Below are 22,478 nucleotides of genomic sequence, written 5' to 3' on the forward strand. Positions count from 1 at the left end.
TCATCTACACTTAACATAAAATATTTGGTGGAATTGGAGAATTTAAACTGTCATGTACATGCATTTACTCTTTCCACACGAAGTTGATTAATCTCATACCATGTGACCTAGATTCTTAAAATCTCTATCTTTTGGCACAATTACAATAAAAACATATTAGAAACTGTTTACATTACACATGTAGATACAAAACAGATCATTAATCTAATTTCAAAAAGAAATAAAAGATTTGCTTTGAACCTGTGAGCACCCGTAAGGTGCACAGGTGATAACATTCCCAGATCAAAAAGCAGGTGAGCAGGTATCATCTAGCCCTCCATTCCCCGGACGCGACCCCAGATTCAAGGCGATGCAGTGTTACGAAGTCATTCGCGAGGCGCGGACCGCACGCGTGCGGTGTCTGTGCCCAGAGCCCTGCTGCCGAGGGACGGCAGCGACCGCGGCGGCTCATTCCCCGCGCGAGGAGAACGGACGGCGGGCAGGCACGGCGCCCTGCCCTCGGAAAACCACCTCACCTGAGCAGAACCGCGGCTTCCCACAGGTAAAACCCAGAGACGACCGCGCGGAGGTACCGCGCCCGGATCATGCTGCCGGAGGAGGCGCTCGGCATCGGCTCAGCACCCTGGAGAGCTCCGGCGGCTCCGCGCCCGCCGCCCGCCTACCGCCCGCCGGGCCCCGCCGCCCCTCATGGCAGCCGGGCGGGACGGAGCCTAATCCCCGCCGCGGCGGCGGGCGGCGGCCGGAGCCCACCTCCCCACCCGCCTGCCCCCGGCATCTGCCAGCAGCCGGCACCCCGCCGCCGGCCGCATCCCGGGCGCGGGGGGCGCCACGGATCCTGCGGCGGCGGCGGCGGTGGTGGTGGTGGCGGCGGGGGGGCGGGTGCGGAGGGCAGGGCGGGGGGCGGCCCTCGCCCCCTCTCTGCAGAGCGACGCAGCTCCCCGCAGCGGGAGCAGGGGGGGATGGCGGCGGGCAGGGGGCTGCCCCCGCTGGGGCAGATGGCCCCGCCGCGGGAGAGAGAGCCAGGGGGAACCCAAAGAGGTGGAGGGCTCTGGAGGTTCGGGGCTGGGTGGTGGCGTGCGTCTTCTGAGGAAAGGGAGGGGACGAAGGATCTCTGTTTCAGTCTCTTTTTGCAAGTACGGTGCCGATGGACGCGGGAAGAGTATCCTGTTCTATTCTACTTGTTACGTTAGAAAAGGGAGATGATCTAGTAACATAAAACAGACCAACAGGCACACCCAAACCGAGAAAGTCTGAACATCCCACTGGAGAGGAGAGTGGAAGGGATCTGGGAGGGAATGGGGGAAAGAACGTTGCAAGAGGGGGACAGGAAAGTTAATCCTAGGGAAAAAGGGGGAGGACCATAGCATGAGTAAGTTTACAAATACAGGTGGAAAGTGAAGTGGTTACAGTTATTGTTAGAGAAACCAAAAAGAAAAGTTCACTGAAGTAAGGAGGTGCTTGCGTTAGAAAAGGGTAAGGATTTATGAGCTGGTATTGAGAACTTCTGTGTGAGAAAATCTGTCCAGAAAAGAAGATGAAAGATGTGTGAAGAAGAGTTATATCTGAACTGGGACAGATGAGGAAAATATGCCTGAGACTGTGGAATGGGAACACTCTCTCTGAGCCTGAAAGACAATGTTTTTTAATGAGGAGCCTTTGAACAGCATGTCTGGGAGAATCAATGGAAGGAGAAATCTCGGAACAGTTTAGGGATGGCTCTCTGCATATGTGAAATGTATCTGCCTGGGCATATCCTCCTCTCTGTTTGCCTAAGTATAATATACTGGCTTGCTTTTTCCTGTAGTCACTGAATGGTATTAGACAGCAGCTGATGTCCTGCAGCCCCACTACTTGCACAGATTCATAGGTGACCATATTACTATCTCAGGCCAGAGTCTTATTTAAACTATTAAAAACCACAGGAAGCTCAGGGGCTGAAGAAAGAGGGAGAATGTGGGGAAAAACAAACAAACAAAAGCTAAAGTTCATCAAGAAGAAGAAGCGGAATAAAATAAACTGAAATTTGACAGAAGTACAAGCTAGAAGTACAATAAACTCATTTCAGAAGATAGAAAGACAGGGTGAAGTGTAGAAAAAAAAATTTAACACAGAATATATATCTAAAAAGAAGGTCACCTTGTAGACGAGATGAAATAAAGCATAAGAAACAGGTGGTTGAGGTTTTTTTCTTTATTTCTAAGAAGACTGTGTGCTAGAAATAGGGAATTGCAAGCTCCACCTCCTGGAATATTGCCTTTTTTTTTTTTTTTTTTTCCCCCTTCAAAAAAATCCCACCTGTAGCTTTTGTCTGTGTTCTTTGTCTGTCTTAATTTATATTTTCTATTTTCCCTATATCATTATTTTTCAAGTCTCTTCTTCAAGGTTGTTCCAGCAGGCATCCATCACTAAATAACTCTTACCTCCTTTTAGATCCGGTTTCGCTTTCTTTGTTGATACCTACCAAACGTATGGCTAAAGAATATTCTAGAACATCACTAATCTATTTCCTCTGTTCCCTGAGTTTTTTTTGTTGTTGTTTGTTTTGTTTTGTTTTTAGGTAATGATTCCATACTCTTTGCATTCAGTACTCTTAAGTTTCTCTGCCCATTTTGCAAAAAAAAAAAAATTATCTTTTTCTTCTTGTTCTTACCCTTACCTGGGATGACAACAATAAGCATGAAAAGAACCTGTTCACACCCTTAACTGAAAACACAGTAGGGAACAAACCTAAGAATGCCTCTATTTGCTCAAGGACAGTCTGTCAAAGCAAGTGCTCTACTGAATTAGTGTAGAGTACTTCCTTTGTATGTTCAGAACTGTTGATTCTTATCTTTCTCCTTTAATAAGCATTTCATGGGACTGCTTCTGAAGGCACTGTTGTGTATTGTGTACTTCAACAGTGATTTGGTCTTGCATTTCAATCATTTGCATTAAAGCAAGAGAGATTTTCTTACAATGTTAGTAGTACCACTAGCATGGATTCTCCAGTTCACCAACAAGATTTTTTTTTATTATTTTTAATTATAAATATACACTGTACTTTGGATATGCTGAGTTCAAACTTCCTGAAATCTCTGTGGGAAAAAAGACATACACTTGCTTGTGCTTTACATAGCAACTACTCTGTTGAATCATTTTGTTCTGATAAATACAAATACTGTTTTCAAGCTTTTGAAAATTATGACATAAGTAGTGACGAATACTAAAATACTCTTCTATATGAATTCAAACAGTTCTCCATGAGAGTTCCAGTTCAACAAAGCACTATTGACTTTAATGAGATTAGAAGCATAGAAGTGTACATAGTATTTAATCACAAGCTTTGATAAAATATTCTCTAATTGCTTTAAGTATTTTAACTCACTGTTGTTTTAATTACCATCTCTTTATCCTTGCCATATTACTACTGGAAAAATTTACCTACTTACTTACCTACTTTACTTACTAACAGTAGGTAAAACTGAAAAAATGGCTATGTCCAATATTTAGAAGACTTTTAAGGTATCTCTTGATACTTCTGTTAGGTATATATCATATACCTTATATACCTGGATAAAAACATTTTAAGATATTGCTCTTAGTTCACAACATGATAGCTGGTATGTGTTTATATACTATGTAATTATTTATGTATTTATGTAATTATTTATGTATTATGTAATTATGTAATTTATGTTTGGTAGTACTAGAAGTTAATCAAAATACGTTCCTTACAAATGGAAAACACTAGTATGTCAAAATAAAAAGTTTTCACCAAAATGTGTTAGTTTATGATGACCTCTAATTCTCCTTACAGACAGCAAGATATATAACTATTCTTTCTCTGTATTTAGGTACATTTTAAAGTAAACCATTTATATTTATAAACTTGAGGTATATTCAGAAAGGATACCCTGGAAGTCAGAGATGCTTTAAGGTTGCTGGATAGAAATGATCCTGATGTGGATCGTACCAGTAGGCTTGTATTGCTGTTGTTGTTTATTATTATTATTTTATTTTCCCCAGAGATGGGAATACTTGAAAAACTTTGTGTATTTGCAGTTAGCAAGACATAAACACAGAGCTTTGTAGAATCTCTCACTCTAATAACATTCAACTGAATGCAAGATCATGCAGCTACTCAACATTAATCATACAGAGAAGCCAATGTGCAGCTATAGACTGCACATTGGGGTTCAGTATTTCAGTATTTTTTCATTTTTTACAGAATGTACTTTTTTTTGGTGTGACAGAGTCCTTGTGGAATATTAAGACAAAATAATAGTAGCACTAGTCATCAGAAATTATTATTATTATGTTAGTGTGCCCGTTCCTGGAACATGTTAAGATTTGATATATTTAAATAATCATTTTATAAGGAGGCTGCTGACAAATTTGAAAGTTTTCTGAAAAGAGCTAAAAGAACATTACATTTTGGAATATATTTCTCAAGTAAGATTAAAGCAGTTTACCCTGTTAAAGCCAGACACATTTAGAAGCATCTTTTTACACCTGCATGATGGAAAAAGATTGTGAGGTGAAGGTAATTCTTTAAATGAAAAAAGTTAGCAAGGCTGGAACCTGATACAAGATAAATTCAGATTATTATTATTTTTTTAATACTACCTTGGAGGAATGAAAAGATTGAGACAACTAAAAAGGAAGCAGAACTGGTCACCATTTAAAATCTTTTAATGTAGGTCAACCATAAGTTCTGGGTTTGATCCAGAAGCCACTGGGTAATATTTGATGAGCGTTGTGATTCAGAAGTTCAACCCAAATGATGGTTCAAGTTTTAAAACATGAATTTATAAAATCAAAATGTCTTGTCACGATATATTGAACTACAAATTTAAAGGTATTTAAGTTCTTATGAAAGCAATACACTGACTTTACAAACACTGTACCAGCTTCCAACCTGGCAACATTGAAATGTAAAAAGGAGTAAAATCTCATGTATGTAGCCTTTACCACATTTGTATTGCCAGTTTGTACATTCCAGCATTTTAAGAGGGTGTTATAATGGGATATGACATCATTGTAGTTTTAGATCCTGGTTTTACTGAGACATGTTTGATTATGTTAATTAATCTGGTTTTCTCAGTACACAGGATTCCCTGGGATGTAACTCATTCAAGTGTGAAACCCTAGAGGCTTTGACCTATTATTAAACACAAAACTACAAATAGAATAGTTTTTTGTTGTTGTTGTTGTTAATTATTTATTTATTTGTTTGTTTTCTGCTTAGCAGAATCCTAAAATAGAAAGGCCAGCTTTAAACTTTCAGAATAACAGTCACTAAAAATAAGAAAAAATGTAGTTGTTTGGTGTACAAGCAAGAGAAGACATAGCAACATATTCTAGTATCTGAAAATGAAATAAAGAGTCTGAATAGGTGCATTTGCCAGTTTTCTCTGCAAGAAATTTGCTTGTGCTTACCACAAGGTTGGAACATAACACTCTTCAAAATGTATTAGCTCAAAAGCCAGTCTTGGGGTAACATTTTAGTTACCAGAAGATAGATTTTTTTAGTCTAGTTTGACTAACTGTTGGCTGTTGCATTTAACTTCAGGATATGTACAAAGTAATTTTTGTTACCTCATGGTTAATTAAATAATTATATTAAATAAACTAAGTAAATAAAGCTAAATTCAGATATTTTTTCTTAAGCACCTTCTGCCTAAACCTTAATTCTCTGGTGCAGGTGGAGTTCCCTGGTCCCAGTAGCAACTGATGTTCTTCTGTCCATCATGCTCTTCAGATCTGTGATAAACAGAAAGATATGAGATAAGAGAATCTAATCTCGAGGGGGATTACAGTAGTAACAGAAATCAAAATGTAGATCAATTTTATTTTAATCTCACTGCTAGAGCTCATCCACTATGAATAAGTGGTATATTTTAGGGTAATAATGTATCACATGTATATATCAAGTATATATACAGCAGAATTTGGAAAATTAACATGGGGAGAACAGATTGGGAGCTGCAAGCAAAAACTGGTCTTATAAATAGCGTGCATATATATAAAAATACTACTCTGAAATTGTCTAATAGCTAAATACATTATTATTGAATATTAGTCATGATTACAACGTGTGCATAGGTACTCGCTGTATATGAAGACAACTAAGCAAGGATATAAATAGAATGTGAATTTGTACTCCATTAGTAGGCACCACTGAAAAGAAATATTGAGGTGCAGCTGATATATTTATATTTGCCATAGTGTCTTGACTGCCTTGGAGCAAAATCTGCTCTTTTCCTTATGTGCTTATAAACACAGAATTTCTGTTAGATTATGAGAGTCAATCAAAACTTAGTATTTTCTCTTTATTAAAAAAATATATATATATATAGAAAAAAATAAAATAAAATAAACAGTAACCTGTACAAGAGGCAGAAATGTCTGTGAACCCTTGTGCCCAGAGTCCTGTCAAAATCAGGATGATTTTCAAACTAATTTCATACTCTGTTATTAGCCCCATTTATTAATTAAGGCTTCATTCCATTAAACACAGTGTTTAGCTCAAAGCAAGTGAGCTGTTCTGCTTTAATCAGCGGCCTTATGAGTATTTTGGTGGCTCAAGCCTCAGGGGAGACAGTTCCTGCTAGGTAGTGAGTGCTCCTTTTTTTCTAGGTAATTTACTCCTTGTGATCATAGCAGGATGATGCTTAAATATCCAGGGATATGGGCCTGGCATTTTCCCAGAGTGAAAAAGGAATTGTGTCCCAGTTTCTTCCATTTTTGAGTGCTGTAAATTTTTTGCAAATTGCACTGTATAAATTAATTCGAATTAATTTTGATACTACATATATGATTGCTCGCATGTGCAAGAGTGTGTCTTGGGTGCATCTTAATAATACAGCTGAAAATGTCTGTGGGTCTCAGAATGAGCAAAATTATCACCACAACACCTTAGTGCTTTATAACTGAGGCTGTATTGATTTTTGTGCTTAAAAGCATGGATTAGATATGACATTTTCAAAATCTACTGGTCTTAGACTATCTTTGTCTCTATCGGAGTATTTTAAATTGAAGTTTGAAAAAAAACTCTCCAAATAAGCATGCCTCAGTGCCCACATATGACAGCAAAGTCATATGTGAAATTACAGGAATCAAACCTGGGACCCCAGATTTTCTCATCTGCCATACTTTATAACAGTTTTCTCATTCATCTTGGAGAGTATGCAGATTTTGCAGCATGTTCTGGAAACTAGCAAACACAGTTAGGGAGAGAGTGTATCCTAAAGACATAGTCCAAAGTGGAAAATCTTCCACTACCTGTTTGCTCTCTCTTGGATCTGTGATGTGCTTAGCTCCAGTTTTTCTACTGACTGTATCTGCAACATCTAGCAGATGGGCAGAGACATTTCATAAATCTATTAAGAAAATTATGAATTATACATGCTGTCAACAACTCATTGAATTCCTGTATGACTTAAATAATTTGCAGATTAATTAATTATGATGATCCAATATATTAATTGATTCCAACATATAAGACCACAGATAGCTTAGTTTGGTAATAAGATGTTATTTTATAAACACTGCTGTTCAAAACTTTTTCAGAGTTTTGACTGAAAACAACTTTTGTCTACTTTTTCTCGAGTAGCTAGTCCCAAACACGTTTTAACACCTACTGGCCTATTTTCGCTAATTGATTTGCTGGAAAATACACTTTTATTGAAATAAGTAATGTTATATTATTAAATATAATATTGTTTGTATTTATATTAATTTTTGTATGGAATGAGTTGTTGACAATATGTTTTGACTTGTTTATATCAGCTTGGACCACAGGATCATTTGTACTGAAGTGTAATTTTCCATCTCTCTGACCATACCTCTTTCCAACCTACCCAAGAATCCTGCACTTGGAAGATCATTCAAGAATTACAAAAAAATAAACATTATTACTGAACCTAAAGAAACAGAATAACAGAAGAAAATAGAATTGTACCTTATGGTACTCTGCAATAACTGATCTATTAGCCATTTCCACTTGGACAGAAAGTGAGTTATAATAATTTGGAAAAATGGTCTTAGTATGTAAAGTGATGCTTTATGCAGAGAATGTATTGCTATAACACATCCTAATGTACTAACACATCGCCATATATATTGCTACAACACATCCTAAGGCACTTTCTACAGTAAGTGCCTTAATACCTTAGAACTTTGGAAAATGTGTTCATCTTTTTGAGGTAAACCGTGAACTGTATCTCCATTAAAATTACTGTTTTTTTTTTTACTAAGGAACTTTGGAGTACCACTGAGATCTTTTTCAGGTCATGCATCTCATCAATGCATGTCCCTCAAAATTGCTATAGAATGAACATGGAAAAAAGTACCTGAAAGAAAACTGGGCTTAAGACCCAGTTTCACCTTGTAAGTTCCTCAACCTTTGTAAAGCTAGCCTTTAATCCCATAATTCATTAGATTGTCATAAACCATAAAATACATCATAGCTGACAGGATTTTGAGTATGTTCAAGTTTTAAGTCAGAGATAAATACTTTCAGTTTAGTGATCCTTAATAATTTTTTTTTTTTTTTTCTAAAGTAAACTATCATCTGGACTTTAAACTTCATAATCTCTATTATTGTACAAAGATTTGTGTTTCCAATGTTACTCAATGTCAGAAAAAAACATACAAACAAACAAAAAAGATATAGTCTGCTATTTTTAAAACAATGATTAATAATTCCTTATGTTGGGACTTGTTCCAGTTGGCTGATGGAATGATTCAGAGATGAAAGTGCACCTCAACAATGTTCAGAGGAAAAGGTGCAACTCAGAAGGAACAAAATCAATACATGTCAGCAAAATCTAGTTTTTATAGAAAGGCAACAGTTGTACTTGATGTGAATCTGCAGTTGTTAAGGAGAAGGATTTAAAGAATCAAAGCCAATTGTGCATGATATTTCAAAACTACAAAAGTAATAATAAGTAACTTTGCATAAAACATTCTCACCAAACCTTGGGTGTTGAAGATAAAGGATTGTAACAGTATTAACAAAAGATTACAATTTTGTCATTATGAAATAAATGTTTTACAGTTAGCAGCTTTCTTTGTAGCTGTGGTTTTAGTAGTCTTATAGTAGCATAATTCACTGTTGGAATTTGTTGTTATATATTATTATTATTTATTAATTTTATTATTACTTAATGTGATAAATACATTCAAAGTGCTGGAAAAGTAACACAGCATTGAAATGTCAATGATAAACCATGGCTATCTTATCCTATTTTATCTTACTTCATGTTTATCCTAGCTTCCACTCAACTATTTTCATACAGAATGCTTTCTTTGAATGGGAATTGGGCTTTTGAATTTGAATAGGCTTGACTTTGAATGGGAAGCCACTGGGACAGAGAGGAGAATTTCCCTATGAAGCCTGCAGTCAAAACGGTCCAAGCAGAAATAAGCCAAAAGAAGATTTTGATATGATTCTACATGACGCATTGTTACTTGAGCCAGCTTCAAATAATTTGGCAAGAACAACATACCATTGCAGTGCTCTGCCCTGACCTAATTAATCATGTGGGAAGGTAGTGGGAAGGGAGCAGGATATACACCTGCTTGCACAGTGCTAATTCCTCTACTTAATGAGATCCTGTGTGTACTGTGAACCTGAATGTAGGTCTGGAAGTTCACTTCTGAAACATTATGCTTAGTCCACAGCTGTTTTGGGCAATCACACCATGTGAAGTGATCCACAGTTAGACAAATATAAGTTCTATTGTAAAATTTTCTAACCCTTTTTCTGTTGCTGCTCTAAGAGGGGGTAGTATCTCATTGCTTTGACATTAAGTTTTGTGTTTTTTTTTTTTCTAGTTTCCAACTCTGATTTATTCTTGGAAAGTTGACATTCACATGGTTTTCTATTTGATTGGTTGGTTTTTGTTCTTTCTTAACAAAATTATTGTTCTACTTTGTGTTTACCCCAGGAAGTGCATTTATCAAGTCAACTGAGCTTTTTCAGTCTCCTGAGTAGCTTTTCACACCTTTTTTCCAGTTTGACTTTTTCTTTCTCAGTACTAAAGGATAAGAACAAAATGAAGTATTCTGAATAAGGCCAGTTCAGGACTTTATGTAAAGACTCTAGTATTTTTCAATAAAATAAAATAAAATAAAACAAAATCCCAATATATAGGGAAATGACAAGAAAATATCTGGGATACATGCAGTATTCATTTGGAACCAAATAAAATAAAACAAACATAAATATCCCCATTCCTAAGTTTTGGACCATATTGTTAGATTTTACTTTATGTGTCATGCTTGTCTTGGTCCTTCATTTATGTTTTTTAGAGCTCATTAAATCTACCAGGTTCAATGGCTTTTAAAACAATTTATGTTCTGTAGTGATCAGTAAATGATGATGCCTCTGCATAAAACTCTAGGGCTAGATTTCTTGGTGTGGTGTAGCTATCCTATTCACTTTAATTACAGTTTTAGTGTCAAATATAACTCCTCTACCAAGTATTAGAATGCAGGCTCTTCTTAAATAAAAAAAGACAGCCAAAGCTCTTTTGCCTATCCCTGATCTACCTGCAATCATAGCAGGAAAAACATGCTTAATGTAGATCTGGCAGATGCACTCTTACATTGCTTTAGCCTATAGTTGCTGTTTTGGTCTACTGAAAACAGCCCAAGTTCGAGTAGATGTAGCGACGCAGCTATGGTTTGATAAAGTTGTTAGCAGAGTGACAGTGGGGGTCAGTATGCAAAGAAAGATGGATTCTGTTTCTTTCAAAGACTTTTCAAATTGCAGTGAAGGCGGTTGCTATGTAACAACCTTCCACCTTTAATGTTCTAGTTACTTAAAGATTAATGAACAGATCTTTATGTTTTATTTCAAATGATTGAAAACTCTGAGTAGTCAAAGAGTAAAATATCAGACCTCTCAATGAGTGTTCTAATTAGTTCGCTCTTGAAAACTCATATCATGCCTGTAACTTTTATTTTTCTCTTATGACTACTGTTGTAGTACAGGGACCTGCCATACATAGCAATGACTTTTAATGTGGGAAGCCTTATAAGGTTGACTTCTTGCTTCTTTCTTATATGCTTCTCTGAAAAAATCCAGGGATGCCTTGAAACTTAGAAAACTTCATTCAAATTTTGAGTGTTAGGGGACTGGTTCAGGTATTTTGTAGATGCATCTATTTGGTAGTCCTTCTAATAAGCCTTTCCCTAGCCTCATTCTCTCTTGGAGGAAGGTGAATGAAAGTGCACTTATATCTTAAAGGTATATAACTTCAAAATATTACAGAATTATGGGAGCTTAAGCTTTCAGGTAATAAAGCTACGTAAAGGACTTATTGTGCAAGGAGTACTTAATTTTAGAAAATGGGAACAAATGAGATCCACCTGCTTCAGATGATTTATTTTACATGTGTTACAGAACAAGTTTGTTCATGCTCACTTCTCTAAAGGCTAGCACATTAAAGTGATGATATAGTTCTTTGGTACTTAGAACAGAAATGCATATAATACATAGTCTTGAGAATATTAAATATTAGATTACAAATAATTCTTTAAATTTGTTGAGCACTTGTTTTAAAACAATATTTTGCAAAAGTGGAGTTTTAAAGTTCATTGCAGTATCCAAGTGATCATTTTTGTTTATTTATGGAATTCTAAGTCCTCTTATCTATTGTTAAGAAAACAGCTGGTTATAATTTGAAATCAATAGGTGTCTTCATAGAGCTGTAATGATATATTTCTGACCTTTCTTTCTTATCTTTCTATCACTGATTCTGATATCTGGGCTATGCTGTCTCCAAGCATCCAATAAGTAATCTTTTGCTCTGTCAGTCATGGCTCTCACCATTTTTTATATAATTCTTTAAACAGGAAAGACAGAGGAAAAATCTTGTACCTGCTCATTTAGCACATTATGATTGTCTTGCAATGAAGGGCTAAAAGTTTATGAACCTGAATTTTTTTTTCTCTCTCTCTCTCTCTATATATATATATATTTTTAAAGACAATTTATTAAGTGCCAAAGTGATTTTGTTTTGTTGTTGCTGTTTTTCAGAAATGGCAGTCTATCACATTTCAGCTGCAATGTAAGTCTTGTTCTTTGTGTATTGCTCCATCCTTTTAGATGTAACTTCATAAATATTCCTTCTGGTAGGAGTCATGGGTTATAGATGAAGTCATTAGCAAGATAACTTTTTAAATAATAGTAATAATAATAATAAAAAACACAGACTTAAAGGCTAACTGATGCTTTATAATTTGTATACCAAGTGCAAGAGGAAAGAAACTGTTTTTCCCCTCGAAATGCACTGTAATTGAAGACTTGCTCTAAGGTACTCATCTCCTTTCCAGAGTGTCATTCACTGTTAAACAAAACAGATAATTTTATTCTCTAACGGTATAGTATTTTTTTAAAGCCTCTCATCAGCAGTCAGTATTTGCTACTTATATATATTGCGTGTGGGATGTACCTCCCTCACCTTTAAAGCGTATAGAAGCTGAACTTCATTGAATTGACTCTTAGAATTTACATGAATAAAAATTTGACTTTCACTTTGGTTTATCTTCAGTACCTCTCCTCTGACCCTGTACTGCAGTTGTTTTGTTCCTGGATAATCCACTTATAGAATTTCTGAACTCTGTGCTCCCAGATGCTTCAATAGTAGGAGGTTACTGTGACCACCAGATACTCATCTGTAGGAGTTGGGAATGAATGTGCTGCTTTGGATTGTAGGTATAACAGACATATGCTACTTAACTATAATGTTTAGTTTCTTTTCTGTTTTATTAGCATTTATATGCCCTGAACCAGAAATGTGTATTTGTTTTGAAGGCACCTTCTTGAGTACAGATAGTATTTAAACATGCATATATGTAGTGTTAAGTGCTTCCTGAAATACATGTATGGGTTAAAAACACACAAAACACTTGATTCTGAATTAATTAATGGTTGATCATATCCATAATATAGTTTCAAATGTTTATTTTCTACCATCTCGGTTCTGTGATATCACTGAGTGGACAGAATTTCAAATTTGCTTTGTTGTTGTTGTAGTCATAATAATTCAAAGATTTTTCAGAACCAGAAAATGACAACGAACCATAAGAATACATTGTCTTCCAGAATGGTATATCTTTTGCATATTAAAATTACCACCTTTGTCTGCATCTTCATTTCAATTATGATAACAATTAATGGTAACATTAATTTTACTTCAGTTATTCTGTGCACAGTTGATGTAGATCTTGAGACTTATTTATTAACAAAATAAGCATATGAGCTAACATGGGTAATTATTTTCATAAAAAAACAGACTGTTCATTTGACACCTGTGAAGCACAGGTATCCTGTGGTACTGCCCTGAGGTGAGGGAATGGTGCTGTGCTCTATATCTTCAGAGTGATTTTTCAAAAGATGTTTTTATGTGGTATGGTTACAACCTTGACACTGCACAGACTGTCTTTTCCTGTAACTTAAATAGTTCAGCTAATAAACAAGTTATCTTCTTACAGTTCCTAATTTCTGTAAGATTGTGGACTATAACATCCCTGAGAATAATCTGAGATTGAAAAAAAGTGGGGAAGGGAAATGTTAGAAATCCATAATTTTACCTGTTTGTTTTGGAGTTCTTATAGCATCAAAATGCTACTTCAGGGTGAAAATATTCATCTAACCTATCTTCTACATTTACAAAACAAAAAACAAACAAACAAACAAACAAAAAACATGGAAAAGGGAGTTCCATTCCTGTTGGCAGGAGGTCACTCTGGCAAGTACCCATACCATCTCATAGTTTTATTATTAAGTCTGGAAATGATACATGTGAGCTTCCACTGAGGTGCCTGAGAAATGGGAAATCATTACCTACCTTACATATTATTTTCAGTGACCTTCTGTGATGCTTTTACTCAGGTGGGCAGCAGAGACCCACCACAACCATTCTTTCATTCCCCTTCCTCAAAGGAAGAGAGGGGTGAAAATACCAAGCAAAGGGCTCAAGGGTTGAGATAAGGGCAGGGAGATCACTCAACAGGCAAAATGGACTCAGTGTAAGGAGATTAGTAAAATTTATTGCCTATTACTAACAGGGTATAGAAGTGAGAAACAAAGGAAAGAAACCAAAACCATGTTCCCCCTATACACTCTCTTCTACCTCCTCCCCCTGAGTGGCAAAGGTGAATGGAGGTTGCAATCAGTCTATAGCACTTTGCCTCCGCCACTCCTTCTCGGTCACTCTCTTCCCCTGTTCCAACAGGGGTTTCCTCCCACGGGATGCCATCCTTTGTGAATTGATCTTGCAGGGGCTATCCACAGGCAGCAGCTCTTCAAGAACTGCTACAAACATGTGTCTGTACCACAGGGTCCATCTGTCAGGAGCAAACTGCTCCAACATGGGTCCCCCGCTGTAAGCAGTTCCTACCAGGTCACCTGCTCTCCCATGGTACCCACAGAGGCCACCCCATGCAGACCCCACTACCAAAACTTTGCCCCGTAAACCCACTACACCTTCACAGATGCACTGCAAAAATATGGAAATTGATTATTACTTCCATCTTTGCAGTTAAGGGGGAACAAAATAGTTATTGTTTCCATTTAGGAGCTATGTTGTGGAAAGGAATGTATTTTACTGCAAACAGAGTTTACTGTGGGTTTAAAAAAAAAAATGCACAAAAAAAAGAGTTAAATTGGTTGTCATATTTTGCTGCTATAGGGCTGATTATAGAATAGAGTATTTGCATCAATAAGGAAAACTAAATGTGTAATCTCCAGATGGCTAATGTATAGCAGTTCTAAAATTTTGGTGTGTAAAACACTATTTGATTTCATTATAAATGGGAAGGATGTATTTTCTATATATCTACCCCCAATAAAGATATATTTTGCATAACCACACACCTCAGGGATTTAATTTTGAAACAAAGGATTGCAACACTTAAGAATTCTCAAGTCTTGACTCTAATGAAGCTGTATTTGATTGTTTCCCATCTGGGATGTTCAAACCTTGCACATTTTTTTCTGTAAGAAGTTAAAAAGTGCATTTTATCATTTTATTTACCTGTTATGTAGTCAGCATCACTTCAGTCACTACTTTTCTGTGAGAAAACTGTCTCCCCAGGTGATTCTTAGGGGAAGCTCTTTTGAATACTTAATCACCTTGTACAACTGCACAAGCATCAGAATTAATAAGATCTACTTATTATCACTACTTCAACTATTTATGGTTTTTGCAAAAGAAGTGGTGCAAGTAGCTACAAATCCTACTGTTCCGTCTTCACGTGCTAACAGTCTGTGAGAGGAGGTCACAAGACACTAACTTGAAAGATGGTAAGGACCAAGTGGGTACGCATTAGAACAAGAAAAATGTACTTAGGGTTGAAGACAAAAGTACATTTTTGGTATTTCTACTCTTCTTTCTCAGTAAAGCTATTTCTTGCTGGTGTTTTCATCAAAAACTCCCGTGCCCTGCAAATGAGAGAGACAAATGAGAAAGATGCCTGTAGTTCTCCTGGGTGTAAGGTCTTGGAACCAATGAGACCCAGATGGAGCAAGTTCAAATCTCTTAATAATTTGTCTATATGCAGAAGTGATATTGAAGAGTGATTCATATTTTGGATATGTGAATGCACAGAGCTAAATAGTCTCTATGACCTATTCCTTGGAATAAGAGGAGTTGGATGAAAAATTGCAGTGTCAGTAACCTTGCATTACAAATGTAGCATGTCAGTTCTCCAATTAGGATTACTAGCAATATAAGACCTATTACCAAGGGAACAGAGGGGCAGTAATAGCAAAAATAAATTAAACTGCTGTGCATTTCCTTGGTCTCAGTAGGGTTAGAATAGAGTCTTCAGGAATACAGATTGCAACCCATAGTGTTAATGGTTCTTTTCTTTGGCAGTGCTGCCTGCCACTTTTAAGGAAATAGATGGAATACAAAAGTCAGCAAATGAGATGGATTTTATTCCTTGAAAGTGTTTACAAATCCTTTGGATATATCAATTCTATCTATTTTGGAAAATGTATATTATATTTTCAAAATTTGTTATGTGGCATTATTATTTGATTTTATTCTATTTTAAACACTTTCTTGGCACTACTGAATGGCTGAATATACATGTGACAGCAGTCCAGCTTGCTGAGAGCCCTAATGATGGATGTAGAGAAGAAATCACATTTGTAATATATAGGACTCCCTGGTGGACACGACAAGCTGGAAATATTAATCATTTTTTCTTAAATATCAAGATCCTTTTGCTAGAGAAAGGTCTAAAATACTTTTGCTGTATTGAAATTTTCTAGCAATAGTTACAAAATCCATTTAGAAAAAAATTATTTAGAAAAAATAAATAAATAAATTACAAAATCCATTAAGAAAACCTTGTTGGAACAAGGTTTACAAAATTCATTTAAGGAGTAGGCAGCTGCTACCTCTGCTAAGTTTGAGCAGTGCTCTGCAGCAGTAACAACAGACAAATTTTTCATACTGTTCAGGAGCACTGCTTGAACAATCGGAGAAAACAAGGATAAGTGTTGTATTAATAAAGAAGTGTTAATACATATTATGTATAAAATAATATTCAATGCTACTTACCATGTCTTCTTAAAAACATCACACTTTTATACTTCCTCAGGCATTACTAAATTGTTTCTTTGTTTTGCAGTCTATTTCAGTATCTGGCAAGTATTAGCAGTGACTGGAGTAAACTCTACTATTAAAGCATGTATACCTCAAACAGTGCTTAAAAATCAGATACAAAGCACTTCCACTGTTCAAAGCATCTAAACAAATACCTGTGAAGAACACAGTCTTCAACTATGATGGGTATTTTTCTTCCAATGTTAAAACATTATGCAAAGATTTTTCTGTTGTTATGTTGTAACTGGTGCAGAGAAAGGACAAAGACTTCAGAAATATATTTAGACAACCTGGCATTTATGATTTTACTATTATGTACTATTTAAATTATTGTATTTAAAATTGATGAAAGGATGCATGTGCATGCAGTGTGCTTTGAAAAGAACTTCAATTCAAAATAACCAGCATGCTACCTTTGCTTTACAGTGCTCTTTCTTAAAGGCTTATTCATTTTGGCTTATTACTGCAGAAAAAAATGTTTTCTAATTATTATGCATTCCTATACACCTCTGGGAGCCTGCTTTGAATAAACAAAGGCCTTTAGGTCTTTTTTGATTTATGGAAGTCAATTTAACTTATGTTTTAGCACCAAACTACTGAGGACATTATATTATCATGAAGCACATGAACCTGCTTTTGCCATAGTGAACAGACCAGGATAATAGTTTTTTTTTCCATATTTACCCCCCTTGGAGGTGTTACCCTTCCTCGAAGTATTGGGCTATTAGAACTGATAACAAAGCTATTTGATGACTATTGGCAATAAAATCCTTATATGGAAATGGTACATGAGTAAATGACAAGTTAAATACAGTTAAAGTTAAAGTTAAGTGAATTTAACTGAAGTTAAATACAGTGTGGACATCTTGTGAAGCTGGGGCGGGGTCAAACAACTCTATGAGATGTGTGGATCCTTACAAAATTTGTAAACAGATTTCTTGGGGTTCATTGCAGTGAACCAGATTTTTCCAGTTGTAAATCAGGCAAAAGTCATATCTTTGAAATATTTATCTAAAAATAACTTAGTCTCCAGGAGCAGTGATAAGTGAGACTGCAGTCAAGGCTGTGTCATCCCTCCTTTTTTTAGCAGTGTTCAAATTTTTAAGATCTAGTTATTGTATGCAAATGTGTTAAGCTGTGTAAATGTCATTTTAATTTATTATAAATTATTATTCTTTTGCAATTGTTTTAATTGTGTTAAAAAAAAAAAAAAAAAAAAAAAAAAAAGTTAAGTAAGAGGAATTTCAGCATATTGTGAATATCCTAGCATAAAATATATAGCCTTTGCAATAATTTTGTTGTGCTAGGACACATGCTAACTATTTTCAGGTGATGATACTTCTTGTCAGTGACTTCTGAATGATTTGTGTTTATTGGAATGCAGCTGAGGCTAATGGACTTTGTCTTAGGAGAAGTTTTGAACTCTTGTTTTGTTTTGTTTTCATGGCTACTTGTAAAAGTCAACTCTAATTTATGACCAGTAGTGATTAAAATACCTCACATGAGATTACTCACTTCCCAGACAGTGAAACAAACTACAAATTGCCAGTTGTCTCTCAATTATGTACTATAATACTCATAAGATAATTCAATAATTAGAATTGATAATTCAATACCCTCAAAATCTTACGTGAGGCTTTTTATATTTGTATAAATTACATGAATTTTCAGCAATGGACAGATAAGAGCAGTCACAGAGGTAGCTTTACATATTTTAAAGTCCCTCAATCTAGTAAAAAATTGTCAACCATTTTTGGTGTATTAACTTTTTGAAGATTAAAGCATTATTCATTTGTTGTACATGAATGAATATGAAGAGACCCTTGAATTCGTTCTCTTCCAACACGTTTCCTCTGATTATTTTTCTCTTGCATAATAATTAAAATATTAAAAGCTTTCTTAACACGAACTTTTTAAACAAATATTGTAAGTTTTAAACTTAGCACGAACTAGTTGTTTTTTTCTGTTTTTTTTTTTTGTTTGTTTGTTTGTTTGTTTGTTTGTTTTTTCCCATTCAAACACCAAAATTTGTTAGTTCTGGGGGTAAAATCTTTTCCTGAAACAGATGGCAGTTGCTCCAAACTCAGTAGTCCTGCCAAACTGCTTTGTATCTCTCTATCTTGAATTTAAGAAACACAATATAATAAAGAGGATGTCTGTAAGATCTCTAAAATATCTGATTTTACAAATGTAAGATAGTGAAATATTTAATATGAGCATTGTATTAAACACTGATATTTAACACTAAGCTTAAAACTAGACCTCTCTCCAGCCTACAAATAATGCCAGATAAATTTCCAGATGATACTGTAACTCTTGATTTATGCACGAAACTACTGAGGACACTAAGTTATCATGAAGCACATGAACCTGCTTTTGCCAAAGTGAACCAGGATAATAGTTTTTTCCATATTTCCCCACCTTGGAGGTGTTACCTTTCCTCTAATAGAAAGCAGCCAAATAATGACTATTCCTTTCAGCTTTTTGTGTTGGCAACATATCTTTTATTTTTGTAAAACATAAAGACAGCCTGTTGGAAACTTACAAGTATATGTACATGTTTCTAATTAAAATTTAGAAGAAAGAGACATGAATTTACTTTGCATAGTGATAGGCTAATTCTCTTCTTAGCACTATTGTCTGCTGGATGGTAAGTAGGAAAAATGTAATGAAAAAAATAAAGAGCAATGTCAAGCTGCTGAATACACTTTTAAAATATTTAAACCATGAAAACTGCTTTTTGATGGACTGAGTTTGTTTTTGATAAGATCTTATCTTTTTATCAGGTAAGACTTGACATTACCAAAACATCTTCACAAAACATCCTTACACAAAGAAGAAACTGCTGCAATTTTTAATGGCTTATGATATTTCTGAAGATAATTCCCATACAATTACATTAGCTTCTCAACTGAGATGTAGAGGGGGAAAAAAAGGCAAGCAAACACCCAAATGCCTTCACTGTGTTTTGTTTTGTTTTGTTTTGTTTTGTTTTCTCCTCCAGGATGGTGTAAATGTTTCTTAATGCAAATTTTCACAAAGGCCTTGGACAGAATTCTTTAAAGCCTGTAAGAATTCATGCAGAGTGACTCCCTGTGCACTCAGGAGCCTGTGCATGTTAGAGATTGCAAGCATTTATCTGTTGTTATTGTTAATTCTAACAGAGTTCTGACATATGGTGTTGCACTTGAGATTGCTGACACCATGTTGCCTAACTGCCAATTTTGAAGTAGTACTGTAACAGGGAAAACTGTTAATGTGCTACAAATTTGTAAAATCTCTTTACATGGATGGGATGTTATCTGACATGATTTTTCCAATGTGTTCAGCAGGATGTCTGGTCAAAGGTGGTGGCTAAACATCATCTATGGTAAGCAGAAACTATCTTTGTAGTAATGTGTGTGCATGAAGACACCACCTCCCACCATAATGGCAAATGGGATCAGACTTGTAAAATAAACAAAACTGACAGATCTTCACATATTGCAGGTGTTATGACAGTTTCCAGCTCTGAAGTTGTAACAGAAATGAAACAAGTTCTGAGCTGGATAACTGAAATCTCTGCTTTCCTGTATCCAGAATGGGAGAGCTGAAGTACAGTCTCGGGTAAAATCCATATAATTCCCAGAGATGTGGATCATAATAAAACCGATTTAGCTGTGTTCAGGATTACTGGAAGAGGATCTACTCATTACAGTTTAGTGACTGCAGTGAAAAAAATGAGCTAGTTTATAGCAATGTGTGACTTCAAGAATTAGTGATCATATGTTGGTCACACAGGTGTGATGGCATTACAGCTTATGATGGATTGAGTGGATCTTCCACCTTGAAATCCCTGAAAAACTGTATCTGGGATGGGAAAAAGACTGGATAGTGTGAAAAAGCAACAGAAAAATAATGAAAATATAACTTCATTTACACCCATATGCTTTTATGTATGTGTGTTTTGCATGCAATTCTGCTCTCAACAATAAATTAAAAATAAAAATAAAAATAAAAATAAAAATATTAAGGTCCCTAAATGCATCCAAAGAAGGGCAACAAAGCTGGTAAAAGGGCTGGAGAGCATGTCCTATGCCGAGGATATTCAAGTTGTTTAGTTTGCAGAAAAGGAGGCTGAGAGGTAACCTCATTGCTCCCTACCTCTTCTTGAAGAGGAGAAGCAGAGGGAGATGCCGGTCTCCTCTCCCTGGGAAGCGATAACAGGACAGTTGGGAATTGCACAAAGCTGTGTCAGTTGATGTTCAAACCACATATAAGGAAACATTTCTTTACCTTAAGGGTGGTCAAACACTGCAACAAGCTTCCTAGAGAAGTGGTTAATGCCCTATGCCTGTCAGAGTTGAAGAGACTGAAAATGCTGTCAATAACATGCTTTAACTTTTGGTTAGCCCTGAAGTGCTCAGGCAGTTGGATTAGATGATGTTTGAAGGTCCCTTCCAACTGAACAATTCAATTCTTTCAGCAGAAGTACAGTAAATTGCTTTAAGGAGCAACTAGCTATTATATTAGAGGTAGATGCTACTGAGGTACCGGGTTTAGAGGTTTGCCCCCACCCCCTGCCCCACAAGGAAAACAGATCAAAATAATTTCAAGATCTTTTTTCTAAACTTGGTTTCATTAATGTTGCTATGATTTCTTTGCTCATGTTTTGAGGAATTTGTAATTCTAAACTCAAATCTGATCTAATTCTGAACTTTCATGTGAATATTCTTGCATTATGAGCTCTTATCAAGAGACAGGTTTTTGGTAAAAGACAACAGAGAAAATTAAATGGTTTCAACTTAAATAGTTGGTAGTTTCAAATTCTAAGATAAATCTTTCAGAAACTCTTAAGTTCCAAAAGTAAAGATATTAATACCTATTTTTCACCAAAAATGGGTTTGCAAAATCTTAATAAAAAGGTCTTAAAAACTATCATACAGTGTGCTATTGCATCCCTGTAAAGCTGTTAATTTTGAAATAATTAAGCTTAACTACTAGTTAAGAGAAAATATAAGACTGAATTCCTGGAAATCAAGAGACAGACAAAGGACTCTAATGCCAACTATTAGTTGAACCAAAAATACTTTTTTTCCAGAATTCAATACCTAATATACATTTATTTATTCTACACCCACCCCAAGTGTGAATGGGATAGCTTCTTCTGTGTTTGTAAGATTTTTAGAAATTCTTGAATGCTTGAGCATTCACAAAACATACACTGCTTTGTTCTCTGTTGTTCTTGCCTATTTTTCTTAGCCTTTTCAGTGTGTTGGTGTTTTCCCTAAAACCTTCTGTCTACCCTACAGCACTTCTAGTAGCAGATTTGTTTTCATAAATCAGTTTGAGAGAAGCCAACACTCATAAAGAAAATATATGTTGATTTCTGCACCATTCTGACATCTAACAGAAAGTTAAAATAAAGGCCATAATAAAATTCTTCTGCGGTTCATACCCTGCTTGTTCTGTGGATGTGCAGTTTTCCTTTCAGAACAAAATATCATTTTGATTTTAATGGCTTTTTTTCCTTGTGAAATAGGATGGTAATGAAATGAAACACAACTAGGTTCCAGTTGTGAAATCCGTTCTCACTTTTTCATGAGGGCAAAGCTTTCACTGACGTCAGTGACAGTTTTGCCTGAGTCAGATTTGCCATATTGGGCTGATAGTGTCTGACTTAATGAATTTCAAAGAGATTTCATTTCATGATCAGACAGATCATTTTGGAGCTTCTTTCATAGCCAGTGGAAATGCTCCGTGTGATCATGGTTTTGTTATCTTTTCTTTTTTTTTTTTTTTTTTTTTTTTTTCATTAAAGCTTTTCTTTTTTCCTATCTCTCCCCCAGGAGATGATATTCTAACAAATGAACAGTGTTTTCATTGGAA

General features: G+C 35.7%; 1 protein-coding gene and 1 long non-coding RNA gene across 3 annotated transcripts in view; one reads left to right on the forward strand and one right to left on the reverse strand.

The window, feature by feature from the left end:
* The window catches only part of GLRA3 (glycine receptor alpha 3), a 93,089-nt gene extending 92,440 nt beyond the window's left edge, over positions 1–649 (reverse strand). For both annotated transcript variants that reach the window (XM_084516775.1, XM_084516774.1), the window contains exon 1: positions 516–649. In XM_084516775.1, the coding sequence (XP_084372901.1) occupies positions 516–610 (95 nt within the window). In that variant the 5' untranslated portion in view covers positions 611–649. The remainder of the gene's footprint in view (positions 1–515) is intronic.
* The window catches only part of LOC311435592, a 147,455-nt gene continuing 125,384 nt past the window's right edge, over positions 408–22,478 (forward strand). The window contains exon 1 of the long non-coding RNA XR_014692250.1: positions 408–541. This is a non-coding gene — a long non-coding RNA (uncharacterized lncRNA). The remainder of the gene's footprint in view (positions 542–22,478) is intronic.

Source organism: Aythya ferina, assembly GCF_964211825.1.
Source record: "Aythya ferina genome assembly, chromosome: 4".
NCBI classification, from domain to species: domain Eukaryota; kingdom Metazoa; phylum Chordata; class Aves; order Anseriformes; family Anatidae; genus Aythya; species Aythya ferina.